At 38.1% G+C, this 13629-nt stretch overlaps 1 protein-coding gene across 5 annotated transcripts in view; it reads left to right on the top strand.

The window, feature by feature from the left end:
• PLD5 (phospholipase D family member 5) overlaps positions 1–13629 on the top strand; it is a 369722-nt gene that overhangs the window by 221764 nt on the left and 134329 nt on the right. For 4 of the 5 annotated variants that reach the window (XM_074385400.1, XM_003935333.4, XM_074385401.1 and 1 more), the window contains one exon: positions 911–1022. In XM_074385400.1, coding sequence (XP_074241501.1) covers positions 911–1022 — 112 coding nt within the window. Of the gene's footprint in view, positions 1–910; positions 1023–13629 lie in introns of those variants that run through there. The other variant, XM_074385403.1, reaches the window with a different exon arrangement.

The following is a 13629-nucleotide window of genomic DNA, read 5'->3' as shown; positions in this document are numbered from 1 at the left end:
CAGGAGTGCTCTGGTGTAATCCTGGCTCACTGTAACCTCTGCCTCCCAGATTCAAGCAATTCTCCCCCGTCAGCCTCCCGAGTAGCTGGGACTACAAGTGCACACCACCATGCCCAACTAATTTTTATATTTCTAGTAGAGACAGGGATTCACTAGGTTGGCCAGACTCGACGGGTCTCAGACTCTTGGCTTCACATGATCCACCCTTCTCAGCCTCCCAAAGTGCTGAGATTACAGGCGTGAACCCCATGCCTGGCTGGAAAACTTTTATTTTTTATTTTGCTTTTTATTTCAGTTATTTTTAGGCAGAACGTGAGTTGAATTCATTAAAATACATTTAAACAACATGAATTCAGGTAAACCATTAATTATTAACCATAATTTCCCTCATAACAGCTAATGCTTAAAGAATGCTTACTTACTATTAATTCCTTTAATCTCACAAAAACCTTTTGAAGTAAATATTAATATTATCTGCATTTTGCAGAGGGAGAAACTGGAGATTAGTGAGATTAAGAAGCAGCTTGTAAATTGGAAAAGCAGCTGGAATCCAGGTCTCTCTGGGCCAAAACACAACTGCTTAATCTTCTCTGCTACTTCATGTGTAGATAATACAGACTCTAAAAGCAGAAGAAGGGTAGATTTGCATTGTAGCACTGGAATTATTATTGCAATAATTGTTTAACTGTACAATACTCAAAAAAAACAGTGCAATCTGTGTTCATGCTACTACTCTATTGATACAAACTCTTTTGAAAGAATTTTGTAAATCTGTGAATATCAATTATTGAAATGCTTGCCTTTTAACATTTGAATGAATAGATTAATTTTAATGAGTTTATTTTTACCTGTCTAAATTGGTTAACATTTAGGTTTTCTGACTTTCTTTGTTTCTGAATATTTTTTCCAGGGTCAACGTCTTTTTGAAAAGTTGCTCCAACTGACCTCACAAAATATTGAAATCAAGCTAGTGAGTGATGTAACAGCTGATTCAAAGGTATTAGAAGCCTTGAAATTAAAGGGTAAGGCCAAGGTTGATATGCTACTCTACCACTGGGTGTTCTGTTAAGATACCTTTAATTTCACTTAAAAATAATATATAATTTCTTTATAACTAGTACATTTCACTTAGTACATAGTACATTTACATCTCCTTTAAAAAATAGCTCAATTAAAGTTTTTAAGTGGAGGAACTAACTATCGATATATTGGAATTTTTAAAATACTGTTGCATGTTAGTTTAAGCAAAATAATCTACTGGCCAATAAATGATGATTAACTAGAAAGAAAAATTCCCTTTCTGAACATTTCAATGGTGTGATTACAGAGAATAACCACTTTTCATCAGAATAGACACTGGATTTCTACTTTTCTCTTGCCTGCCAAATGAAAATTCTTTTCATGCTATATATTTAAAAACTAATATAGTCAGGTCCTGGAGTCTATGAATCATTGCCTTATTCATGACTTTTAAGACAATTCCGCAGGAGAACAGCATTTATATAGCCACTTTGCAATTTTTCTCACAATCTCATGAAGACTAAAAATAATTCCAAAATAACTTTTGCCATAATCTTCTGTAACTGAATTGAGCTCTCATGTCCAAATAGTTTTTACTGATTTGTAAAAATTGTTACCTTGAATTTATTATCCAAACTGCTGAACTGTAAGTCTCTAAAAGAAAAGGCATGTTTGAGCCAGTGAACGTGTTCAAGCTGCTGGGTGTCCCTAAAAGAGGACGGGCACTGACCTCAGTGAGTCATTCATGTCCCACCTGATGGCATTACCTCTCATGTTTGTGCTGTTTAAACATATTGTGCATTTTTTTGCTCGTCATCTTCCCCACATTTTTAAGTGACAATACCTTCTAAAAATAGAACAGGATAGGGATCAAATAAGTGAGCCCGAGTGGCCTTTCCTCCTGAAGAAGAATTGGAAGTGGTAAAGCATATTGAAAGTCATAAACATATAAAAGACATAAACTTGGCCCTGCACATATACCTATCACCATGAACATGTTTTCTATGCACAGGAAGATAAAACACGAGATAATTCGTATGTTTGAAAAGCGACACTGTGCTACTTGGGTGCAGCGGAATATCTTTGAAAGTGCTTAGTTCAGTGGAGTGACAGATAAAATCAGTGTGGGTTAGAAATGTATTCTTACTTTTCCTATTTAAAAAAAAATGTGAAATTGGGTTTTCACTATCTGATAATTTGTTAGACAACACTTTGGATTTTTAGGAATTGATTACTTTTGGTTAACTGAGGGTCCTGTATTTGCAGATGATTCTCCTTATGGAGTTTACTGGCATCTCCTTGGGTTTGATTATCCCGACAGGATAAAAAGCTGATGATTTAGGAAGAGAAGGAGGGAGCCTAAGAGTTCTGTTACTTCTTGACTATACATCTGCAGCTCACTTTCTTGCAATAGCTGATGTTAAATCTTGTAAACGCAACCAAAAGTTAAAACTTGGGGATGTTAGGAGGCATAATAGATTTTGTTAGGTGTTGCTGAGTATTTGGTGCTGTGAACAGCAAATAGCTATTAACAAATGTACAAATAAAGGCCTGGTTTACATTTTTATTGTGAACTATAAAATCTCATGATAGTAATTGCATCTCACAGAAAATGAAGTGCTTGAATTTCTGAGCATATGTAGATACTACTACAGCTTAGGTTCTGTTGATATATGAGAAATCTTACCAAAATGCAAAAGCAAATGATTTTCCTTCATAGTAGGAGAACAATAAACAGGACTCTAATTTCTCATAGCTGTTTACTAGGTAGTGATAGTCGGTCTACCTGGCTTTTGGTGATGCATGTGACATGTAGGGTACATAGAACACGTACAAATCCTTAGAATACCATTATTGTATTTCTCTCTTCTCTTCTTTTGGTAGAGATGTTAAATGATAACAGTGCATTTTAGAAATAATTTTTGTGAGACTATTTTAATTCTGCGATTGAGTATCTTGTTTAACAGTTATCCTTTTTTTTTTTTTTTTTTTTTTTTTTTTTTTTTTTTTTTTTTTTTTTTTTTTAGAGAGAGGAATTCTACTCTTTCAGCAAAATTCTAGGAAGTTTTGTCCAGAAATATCCCATAAAAAATAGGTAAATATAAAATGAGCCATGAGCAATTTCAGCTGCAAGAGTTACTGAATACAGAAACTAATCAAATATATTGTGAAAAGGAATAAAAGTAGGGCTTCCCAGTAAATGGCAAAGATACAGTGCAGGTGTACGTAGGCCCAGAAAGGGCCAGGCAGGCTGGAGAAGTCAGGCAGCTGGCCTGAGGCCCCAGAGCCCCTCACTGGTGGGTGGTGTGCAGGTCATTCCTGTTCCTTTTGCTCCCCACGCTTGGCCTCTCCCCTCCTTGACTCAGAAGTTGAAAAGATAAACCATTGCTCCAAGGTCTCAAACTGTGGCTTGGAGGTGAGATGCTTTTGAAACCTAGCCCTCAGGAAGTCCTTGCACCCAGGAGGGATTTAATTTTACACAAGGGTCCCTTTAAATTCAAAATGGGTTTTGTAGTTGGATTTCCTAATTTCACTTCCTAACTGTATCCCTCATAAATATCTCAAATGCAACATGTTGACTTAGCTCACGTACTTTCTTTCCCTTCCTGCACCAATGCAACATCTCTCTCTCTACCTACATTTCCATCTGCTCAGTCACTGGTGTTGGAAACTGAACACACTCTCATTCGTCACATCTAATGAGCCACAGTCTATAGAGTCTACCCCTTTAGTCTTCTAGATATCACATTTCCTCCTCACCTGCCTGCCCTATTTCAGGTCCATTAATACTGTGCTCAAGCCTTTGTCACCTTTCCTCTGTCACCATCTCATCTTCCACACAGCTACCAAAGAGATCTTCCACCATGTGGTTATTATCAGCTTATATGCTCACCTAAATTGCATGCAGGTGTGAGGATGCCTGAAGAATATCATACATGCAATAAAAGGCACAAGTATTAAATATACAGCTCAGTGAATTTTATAGAGTAAACACATCCACGTAACACATTCATAGAGCACTGCAAGCATCTCTGAAAGCCTTCTCAATCCCCTTTGCCATCAAGGCCCTCTGCAGAGGGAACCTCTATTTTGACCACTACCATAGATAACCTTTATCTTTCTTTGAACTTTATATAAATAGAATCACAGAATTCTATGTCCAGATTCCTTGTCTCAGTTTTATGTTTATAAGACCAATACATGTTGGATATAGCAGTGGTTTGTTTTACATTATCGTGTAGTATTCCATTGTATGAATATGATGCAATGGATCAGTTCTACTGATGACAGATGTTTGAGTTTGTCCTAGTTTGGGGTTACTATATATAATGCTGCTATGAGCATTCTTGTACATGTCTTTCAGATGCCTTCACACATACATTTCTGTTGAGTATGTACTTAAGATTGAGATTGCTGATATAATAGGCTATATATATGTTCAGTTTCAATAGATATTGCCAATCAGTTTTCTAAGTGGTTGTACCAGCTTACACTCTCACAAGCAATATGTTAATGTTCTGTATGCTCCACATCCTTGCAAAATTTGGCATTCTTTGTTCTTTTGATTTTAGCCATTCTGGTGGATATGTATCATGTTGTGTCTTTAATTTTCGTTTCTCTGATGGTTAATCCTACTAAGCCTCTTCTCAGATGTTTATTGACCATTTCTGTATTCTCTTTGAGAAGATGCCTATGCAGGTATTTTGCCCAGTGTTATTTTTGTTTGTTTTTGTTTTTGTTGGCCCACTTTTTTTTTGTAGGCTAGGTTTGAATCCTTTGTTGGATATATGTATTTCAGTACCTTCATCCATTAGAGGCTTGTTTTTTCACTCTTCCGCTGATGTCTTTACATAAATGGAAATTGTTCATTTTAATGAAAACTGATTTAATAATTACTCCTTTGCTGTTGATGCTTTCTGTATCCTATCCTGTATAAAAAAATATTTATCATTACACAGTCATGGAGATTTTCTTGCTTGTTCTGTTGTAGATACTGTATTATTTTGCTGTTCAGGTTTAAGTCTGTGTTGAGTTTGGAATTTATTTTTACTTATGGTGTGAAGTAGCAGTAAAGGTTAATTTTATACATATGAAGAGTCGTTTATTGTTAAAACTTTCTTCACTGCATGTTGGAGGCATCATGGTTAAAAATTAGGTAACTATGTTTTAGTTCTGCCTTTGAATTCTTCACTGTGTTTTCTTAGTCTACTTATTTATCCTAGGACAAATGTCATACTGTTGCCTTTATGTGTTACAGATGGTGTGACTTTCATCTTTGTTTTTCACTTTTAGAACTGCCTTAGTTATTCTTGGACCTTCAGGTTTTGAAACAAAGTTTAGAATCATCTTATCATAAAACTTATAAAATTGTGTTAGACTTACACTGACTCTGTAGATAAACTTGGTGCAAATTGGCATTCACAATACTGAATCCTTTACTTCATGCCTAAAGCATGGCTACGATATTTCCTCCTGCTGCTGCTTTAGCTGCGTGTCTCAATTTTTAACATGACATAAATTTCAAAATTATTTTTCTGTCCAAAAAGTTTTCTGATTTCTACCTGCAGTGTACTTTGTGCTGTGGCCTATTTAGAAATGTAATCCTTAATTTTCAAACATTTGGAGATTGTTCTTTTGTTATTTTCATTACATATATTCATAGAATATACTTGGTATGATTACAGTCATTTGAAACTTTTAGAAAGTTACTTTATAAATATTTATCGAGATAAATTTGTTTATAAATATCAAGACTTTCTATTGCTTTCATAGAACTTTTCATTTTTTGTTTTTGCATTTTATCAACCCTTATAAGTCTTGACCAGAGGGTGAGTCTAAAGGCTGAAAGTGGAGTATAAGTGAAATGGCTTCTCATTGTCTGATACATCGTCTTAATTGGTAGACCTCAGAAACGAGCTAAATGAGATGTGAGATTGTCATTGGCATCCTCTGCTTTCTTCAAATCCACTTTCAAACAGGATGTGCCACTTGCTGCCACTACTTGGCTTACTAGGAGTAATCGTGACAATTCTTTTAAGTCCCGTTCTTTCGGCTCACGCCTCCCAGCAAATGCCTTTGATACCCTACTTCTCACCAAACCTGATCCTAGTAATAGCACAGCCGTGTTACTGAATTTTTATATTACTAACAAAATTTTTGTTTCTGGTTGTGTATTTTAGTCCTAAACAAAATATTATCCTTCAAGGATACCACTGTATTTTTAATTCTTTTATGTTATAGTTATTGTTGCAATTAAATTGAAAATTAAGAATTATTTGTCTACCAAAACCAGAAAACTAATTGTACTTTCTGTAATATGACTACAATATCTAATGCCTCTGTAGCCTAGCAGAAAATTAAAACTAAAGTCAGAAAATATAAATTTTCTTTTGGAGAAAAAAAAAAGCAGGCTTTTATTGGTTCATGGTTAGATGATAACATGAGGAGTGAAATAAATATCATAAAAGATTTAGAATCAGTGACCTAGAAGTTAAGTCCACATTTTCTTTTTTCTTTTTTTTTAAGGCATTTGAAACCATTTAGGATCTGAAATCTTCCTTTTCAGTCTCATTCTTACTATTTGCTATAATTGACTTTTCTAGTATCTGAAAGCTAGTTGTGATTTCCCGAATACAACCACTTTTTCAGGGCTGTGTTTCTCAAAATGCGCTTTTCCCTGTGCCTGAAATACCCTTATTTATTTCCCCTGTCAATTTACAAACTCTTTTCCATCCTTTTTTGAGAGAGAGAGAGATTATGTCTTACTTTGTCACCCAGGCTGTAGTACATTGGCACTATAATAGCTCACTGCAGCTTTGAACTCCGGGGTTCAAGTGATGCTCCCACCTCAGCCTCCCCAGTAGCTGGGACTACAGGCATGTGCCACCATGCCTGGCCAAGTCCATTTGTAAGCCTTTCCCATCATATTTTCCTTTTTACCTTCATCTCTTTACCCTGGTTGGTCTTACCATCTACTTTTTCTCCATTCATTAATTATTAATCCAACAATTATTCCCAGACTGTGTCTGTCGTGTGGCAACAAGATGGGCTTTAAAGATAGGAAGTTGACTAAGACAGGAGCCTCACCCTAACTTCAAAGAGTTCAGAGTTTGGTATAGAAGACCATGTGATAAGTGAAATAAAGTGGTCAAGACATTCCTGAAACATCTACACAGAGTTCACCGTTTCTGAGTCACTTTTTGCAATAGTGGTTAATGCCTGTGCTTTCTACTCAGCATTGTTTCTGTGCCACCAAGAGTGTCGATGGTGCTATGTAGCTTGAAGAAACAGAATGCATTACCGTTGTCTCTTTTTTTCTAATCAGAATTCCATTCTGCTTGTTTTTGAAGCTTACCAGAAAATGTCAAAGCACGATATTCAGACCATAACCAGATCTTGTATTCTTTCCTCAAAGGATCCTTAAATAGTTTGTTGACTGAATAGTAGGGAACTTCGAGAGCTCTGTCATGCCACCAGGAATAATGCAGTGACAACTTTGTCACAATTTGCCACCTGGTCTGTAGCAATCATAAGATGCATTGCAATATCAGAGATGTTAAACTGTGAAGACTAAATGTTTCAGAATCAATGACTTACAGTAATAAACGTTATTTTAAAATAGTAATAAACTAGAAGATTCAACTTAGAAGCTTTTAACATTAATAAATTAAATTAAAATGACCCTTCCTGATACCACACTGAGAGAGGTAGATTTTAAATCAAACCTCTTATAACAGGGCTTCTTTGTAGTGCAGTAACCATACTCACTGGATAGAAATTTGGAGAATTCAGTCTGTGCTGGTTTTTAAAAACTGTGAGGGTCTTTAACAGACCCCCTTGATGGCTAGAGCATTCAGTGATAGGGAGTGTGCCTATCCAAAAATATAAATAAGCAAAAACTACTATATTACCTGAAACAGGAAGGAAGTTGGGCACATCAGTTTTTATTTGCAATTTCTATAGGAAAACAATACAATGAAACCTGAAATACACTGGAGAAGAGACAGTCTCCTGGGGTAGACAAGAAAGGTATCAGAAATCATATTCCTAGCTATGTAGTATGATGAACTGCAACCCAAACGAAGAAAGAGGGGTTAGTCATGAGAGCTTGGCTCTACAAAGAAGAGGGATCACAAACATTCAGTGGTAAACGTAACAGGCATGAAAAGGCTCAGGTGATTGTTCCTACGGACGTTATCTGCTAAGAGAGAGTGACATACAAATAATAAATTTCACTTATGGGGCCAGGCACGGTGGCTCAAGCCTGTAATCCCAGCACTTTGGGAGGCCGAGACGGGTGGATCACGAGGTCAAGAGATCGAGACCATCCTGGTCAACATGGTGAAACCCCGTCTCTACTAAAAATACAAAAAATTAGCTGGGCGTGGTGGCGCGTGCCTGTAATCCCAGCTACTCAGGAGGCTGAGGCAGGAGAATTGCCTGAACCCAGGAGGCGGAGGTTGCGCTGAGCCAATATCACGCCATTACACTCCAGCCTGGGTAACGAGCGAAACTCTGTCTCAAAAAAAAAAAAAAAATTTCACTATGGGCTAAACTCTGACGCTAGGTGCTGTTTGGTCTTTTTTAAAAAATGTTTTAAATTGATTTTATCTAAAAACTAAAAATCACATGTATTTATCCTGTGCAACATGTTTTGAAATCTGCATACATTGTGGAATAGCTATATTGAGCTAATTAACACATGCATTATGTCATACACTTTTTGTGGTAAGAGCACTTAAAATCTACCTCCTTGGCAATTTTCAAGAATACAGTCTTGTACATTGTTATTAACTATTGTCACAATGTTGTAGAATAGATCGCTCCTTATTGCCAGTTTCAGTCCAGTTACACAACTGCAGAAAGAAATTCACCCTAGAGCTTGGGGACCTCGGTGCTGTGCCTCTTTCTCCCGATGGTCCAGCACACCGTGGGCTTGGGGTGCCAGCACAGTCCTGCTCAGCTGGTGTTGCAAGCTTTCAATCTGTTAGAATCAACCATGCCTTTTCCTCCCACTCCCTTCTCTCCTGCACACAGACCTGCAAGTGATTAAGCGTAGAGCTTAGTCCGTGCCACCTGCATATGTTTTGTGATAACTTTAAGGAGCTGATAACAAAACTTTTTTATAAGGTTTGGTTTTATTTTGCCAGAGCATTTGTGTGTCAAGAATTTTCTTTTTGGATTCTTCAGCTATATAGTAGATAAATAAATAGTAGGTAGGTAGGTAGGTAGATAGATAGTTAGATGACAGATACATAGAAAGATATATGTAGATGATAGAAAGAAAAGAAAAGAAATATAAAAAAGAGAGAAAGGAAAGGAAAGAGAAAAGAAAAAGGAAAGGAAAAAGGAGACATACGTAGAGAGACAGACAGTAGGTAGATAGGTGACAGATACATAGAAAGAAAGATAGTTATTACTAGATAGAGAGATGATAGTCTTAGTTCATTTGTGCTGCTCTAATAAAATAGCTGAGACTGGGCAATTTATAAAGAACATACATTTATTGTCTCACAGTTCTGGGGTCTGGATCAAAGCACCAGCAGGTTCAGTGTCTGCCGAGAGCTGCTCTCTGCTTCCAAGATGGTGCCTTGTTACTGCATCCCCCAGAGGGAGCAAACGCTGTGTCCTCACGTGGCGGAGAAGATAAAAGGTCTAAAAAGAGTCTAAGCTTGTTCCTTTCAGCCCCGGCTACAAGACACCAATACATTCATGACTCAGTCACTTCGCAAAGACCCCACCTCTTAATACCGCCACAGTGGGGATTAAGTTTAAACACATCAATATTAGGGGACATTCAGATCAGATAGACAGAGAGATAAATCGATCTTCTGATTTTCTCCCGATGAGATTTTAAAGTTAAATTTCCAGATTTCCCTATCCTTTTGTCCACGTTGTTTCCTTTCTGCTACTTTTTGTTTGTAAAGGCAACACAAAGCATGCCGTTGGAGCGGACTCGGGCACAGTGACCGTGCTCAGGCCTCTGCATCCCCTCGTCTGCGCTCTTGGTGGCTAAAGTCATATATTTGCTGGGTGACTGTCTCAGACACCCAGTTGAAAAGCGACCCCAGCTTTCCCTTATTAGCACTATAAGGCAAGAAAGTGAGCTAATTAGACAGAGCCTTACCCATGTTAGTGAATACCCACTAGCCACGCGGACCTAATGAGCCCTGGCTGGGCACCTTTAGGTCACTTGGGTTACGATCCCACAAAGCAGTGAACGAATGACAGACATTTGATTGGCCTTTACTTGTGACTAAATTTTATTCATGAAAGTGAGAATCCTAACTGAAATAAGATTAAAGCTCTTCCACTCTTGTTAATAACGTCATATTTTTAAATTATTGAGTTCTGGTGTTCTTTTAGCTACATTATTTTAAAAAGGACAGGGAGATGCTGAATTCTTTCTGTGGAACTGTAAATGTGATCTTTGCCATGGCTTATTTAAATTCAAGAAAGCTGTACTCATTCATCATTGATAACCCATATTTTTATTTTCACATTCATGGATTAGGCTTAACAAAATATTTGAAAGGGAAAATACATTCCTGAATCTGAGCATAGGAGCATGCGTAATTTTTTAAGTTAATACAAGCTGCCCCAGTTTCCAACTTCTGCATTTTACAAGGTGATTTTTGAATGCTGTACTTCAAATCGGTGGAGAATAGCTTACTGAGGCTTTTTTTTTTAACGTATGCTTTACTGCTCTATAACTCTTCTAAAACCTAACTCTACAAGTATGCCTGAATGTGCCAATTTAATACAAGCCTTATTAAGTATCATTTGGTAACTTCCCTAAACGTTGTATTATTAGAGCTTTCATTCTCCCTATCTGAAAGGTTGGCATTCTTAAGGAAGCTGAACACTTCAGAGTATTTTGCTGTTCAGGTGAAGGACGAAGGATGGCTCTCATGATTATCGTGAATGTGGAATCCTCTGGACACAGGGCTTAGGAAGCTGCTTTGTATTGGGTCCACTCTGGTAATGGCTCAGATGGAAGTCAGGGTGCCCTGACTATCACCCAGGCATGCTTTGCCAATGTGTGCTTTCATTTCACACCTTCTCACAGTGAGTGCCACTTGGGCTCACGCTTGAATGCCTGAAGGCTGCTGCCTCGGTCGTGTATGCTGCTATCACAACTGCAAGGGCTCCTGTCTTCCGCCTTTTTCTACGACACCCCGGAATATCTGGCAGCAAGGCAGGAACTTTTCATCCTATGCTTGTTTGGCCACATTATGCTTTTTAGTGATAATTAGCAGAGTAATTAGCATAATAATTAGGAACAGGTACTTTTGTGTTCCGGGACTTGTGCTGAAATTCTAAACTTGTCATTGCTGTGTGATGTCACCATAGGCCAGCACTTCCTCTGAGCCTTAGTGTTTTTTTGTTTTGTTTTGTATTTTCAGTAAAATGAGGTTGATAACCTCCCTAAGAGCTATGAGAAGTAAATTAGATAATGTATAAAAAATGTCTGGGACAGGTGCCTACCTCATAATAAACTGTTAATAAATCACATCCACTAGAGCTGCTGCCTTAATTTACCCAAGTGTGTACCATTTGTTTTTGACCTGTCAGTGCCACTTAGTCCAGACTGGGTTTATTTTTGCTGCTAAATTACAAACCTAGGTCTGTAATTTTCTGATGAAAAAAAAAAAAAAGCCCCGGTTTCAATCGTATGTTACAGATCGTCTTTGGGAACGCAGCTGGTTCGTTTGCCTGTATGGTTGTGCACTGACTCTTGCTGGCTTCAGTTTGTACTGGAATCGTTCAGCTGGTGACACCTGTGACTCTCCCTCTGTGTTTTCAGTCTGTGTTCTAAGAGCTACCCAAGTTATTTCTGCAATTCAGTGTGTTTAAACTTTCGAAGTGTTCATCTGATACGTATAATAGAGTTGTACCCATCTAAACATAAAATCTAAACATTTGCTCTAAGACATGGAATCTTGAGCTACAGAGTTTATTTTTATCCCTAATACATCAGAACCTTGGCATGAATAACATTTTCAAGGAAATTATATGTATATCCAACCTTGTGACAGGAGAGAAGGAGAATTATATCTAATTCATCTAGTTGTGGCTTTATGTATTTCTATACTAGAGAATGCTAGAGGGGAGGGTGCTCTTTAAGAGGTGAAGAGGGGTTGGTGATTCACACTTGTAATCCCAGCCCTTTGGGAGGCTAAGGTGGGAGGATCATTGAGCTCAGGAGTTCAGCACTGCAGTGAGCTGTGATCGGTGAGCTATGATTCACCACTGCACTCCAGCCAGGCAACAGAGTGAGACCCTGCCTCTTTAAAAAAAAAAAAAAAGGGTGGGGGCGGAGTGGGGGTGCTGGATGCAGTGGCTCATGCCTGTAATCCCAGCACTTTGGGAGGCCGAAGCGGGCAGATCATGACATCAGGAGTTCAAGACCAGCCTTACCAGCATGATTAAACCCTGTTTCTACTAAAAATAGAAAAATTAGCCAGGCATGGTGGCACGCGCCTGCAATCCCAGCTACTTGGGAGACTGAAGGAGAATTATTTGAACCTGGGAGGTGGAGGTTGCAGTGAGCCAAGATCACACCACTGCACTCTAGCCTGGGCAACAGAGTAAGACTCTGTTAAAAAAAAAAAAAAAAAAAAAAAAAAAAACACTTAAGATGAATAAAGGTATAAATATAAATAAAAGAATAAATAATAATCTTTCAGAAAGCCCTTATAATTCCTAGGAATCCCGTGGTGAGCATTTTTAGCAACTAGCTCTTCTGTTTTTTCAGTCCCAAACAGAAAAGCTAGTTGCTAAAAATGCTGATCATGGGAACCCAGAATCATAAGGGCTATCGGAAGCCCTCATCCCCACATCTGTGTTCACACATCCACCTGTATGTTCTGAAGGGTACTGGAGACTTTTTTTTTCTTTGTTATAGCGATAGTCTTGTGATGTTGCCCATGCTGGTCTCGAACTCCTGGGCTCAAACCATCCTCCCACGTTGGCCTCCCCAAGTGCTGGGATTACAGGTGTCAGCCACCGTGACCTGCTAGAGACATGTTTTCTTCTGTCAGAGCAGTTTCTTCCTTGGCTAGAGTAGCCAGACAGAGAATATTCATTATGCTCATTAGTGAGTATATGCTTCTTACTTGAGTAAGATCTCTTATGCTCATTAGTGAGTAAGATCATTACTCATTATGCTCATTAGTGAGTAAGCTCTCTTACTTCTGTGACTCCGAGTCTCTGCTTTAGAAGTAGACATCCCGATTGCACCTGCTGTTTAAATCAATGTTGTGAGACCTGGTGTGAGTTAAGATGCAAAGATCCGTTTCTGTTGTTTCCAGCAGGCTGTTCAGCATGAACCTTGGCTGTAACCTCTTATTTCTGTGTCCTCTTTCTTCCCATACCATATTTTATCTTTTTTTTTTTTTCCTAGCTCGCTTCCTTCCATCCCTTTCTCATGCTTGGTGATTCTACTAACTTCCTCCTCTGTCATCCACAACAACGGGTATTCCACATACTCACAGCTATACCCACATTCTAATTCTCCTTACCAGTGTCGTTCCTCTTTGTAAGATCATGCCTCTTACTGAACATAACAAACACACAAAACCAGAGGCTGTCAGCCTGGGTGGCTCC

Source organism: Saimiri boliviensis, chromosome 14 (genome assembly GCF_048565385.1).
Source record: "Saimiri boliviensis isolate mSaiBol1 chromosome 14, mSaiBol1.pri, whole genome shotgun sequence".
Classification (NCBI taxonomy): domain Eukaryota; kingdom Metazoa; phylum Chordata; class Mammalia; order Primates; family Cebidae; genus Saimiri; species Saimiri boliviensis.
Note: the sequence above shows the minus strand (reverse complement) of the source record. Positions and strands in the feature narration are given on the sequence as shown.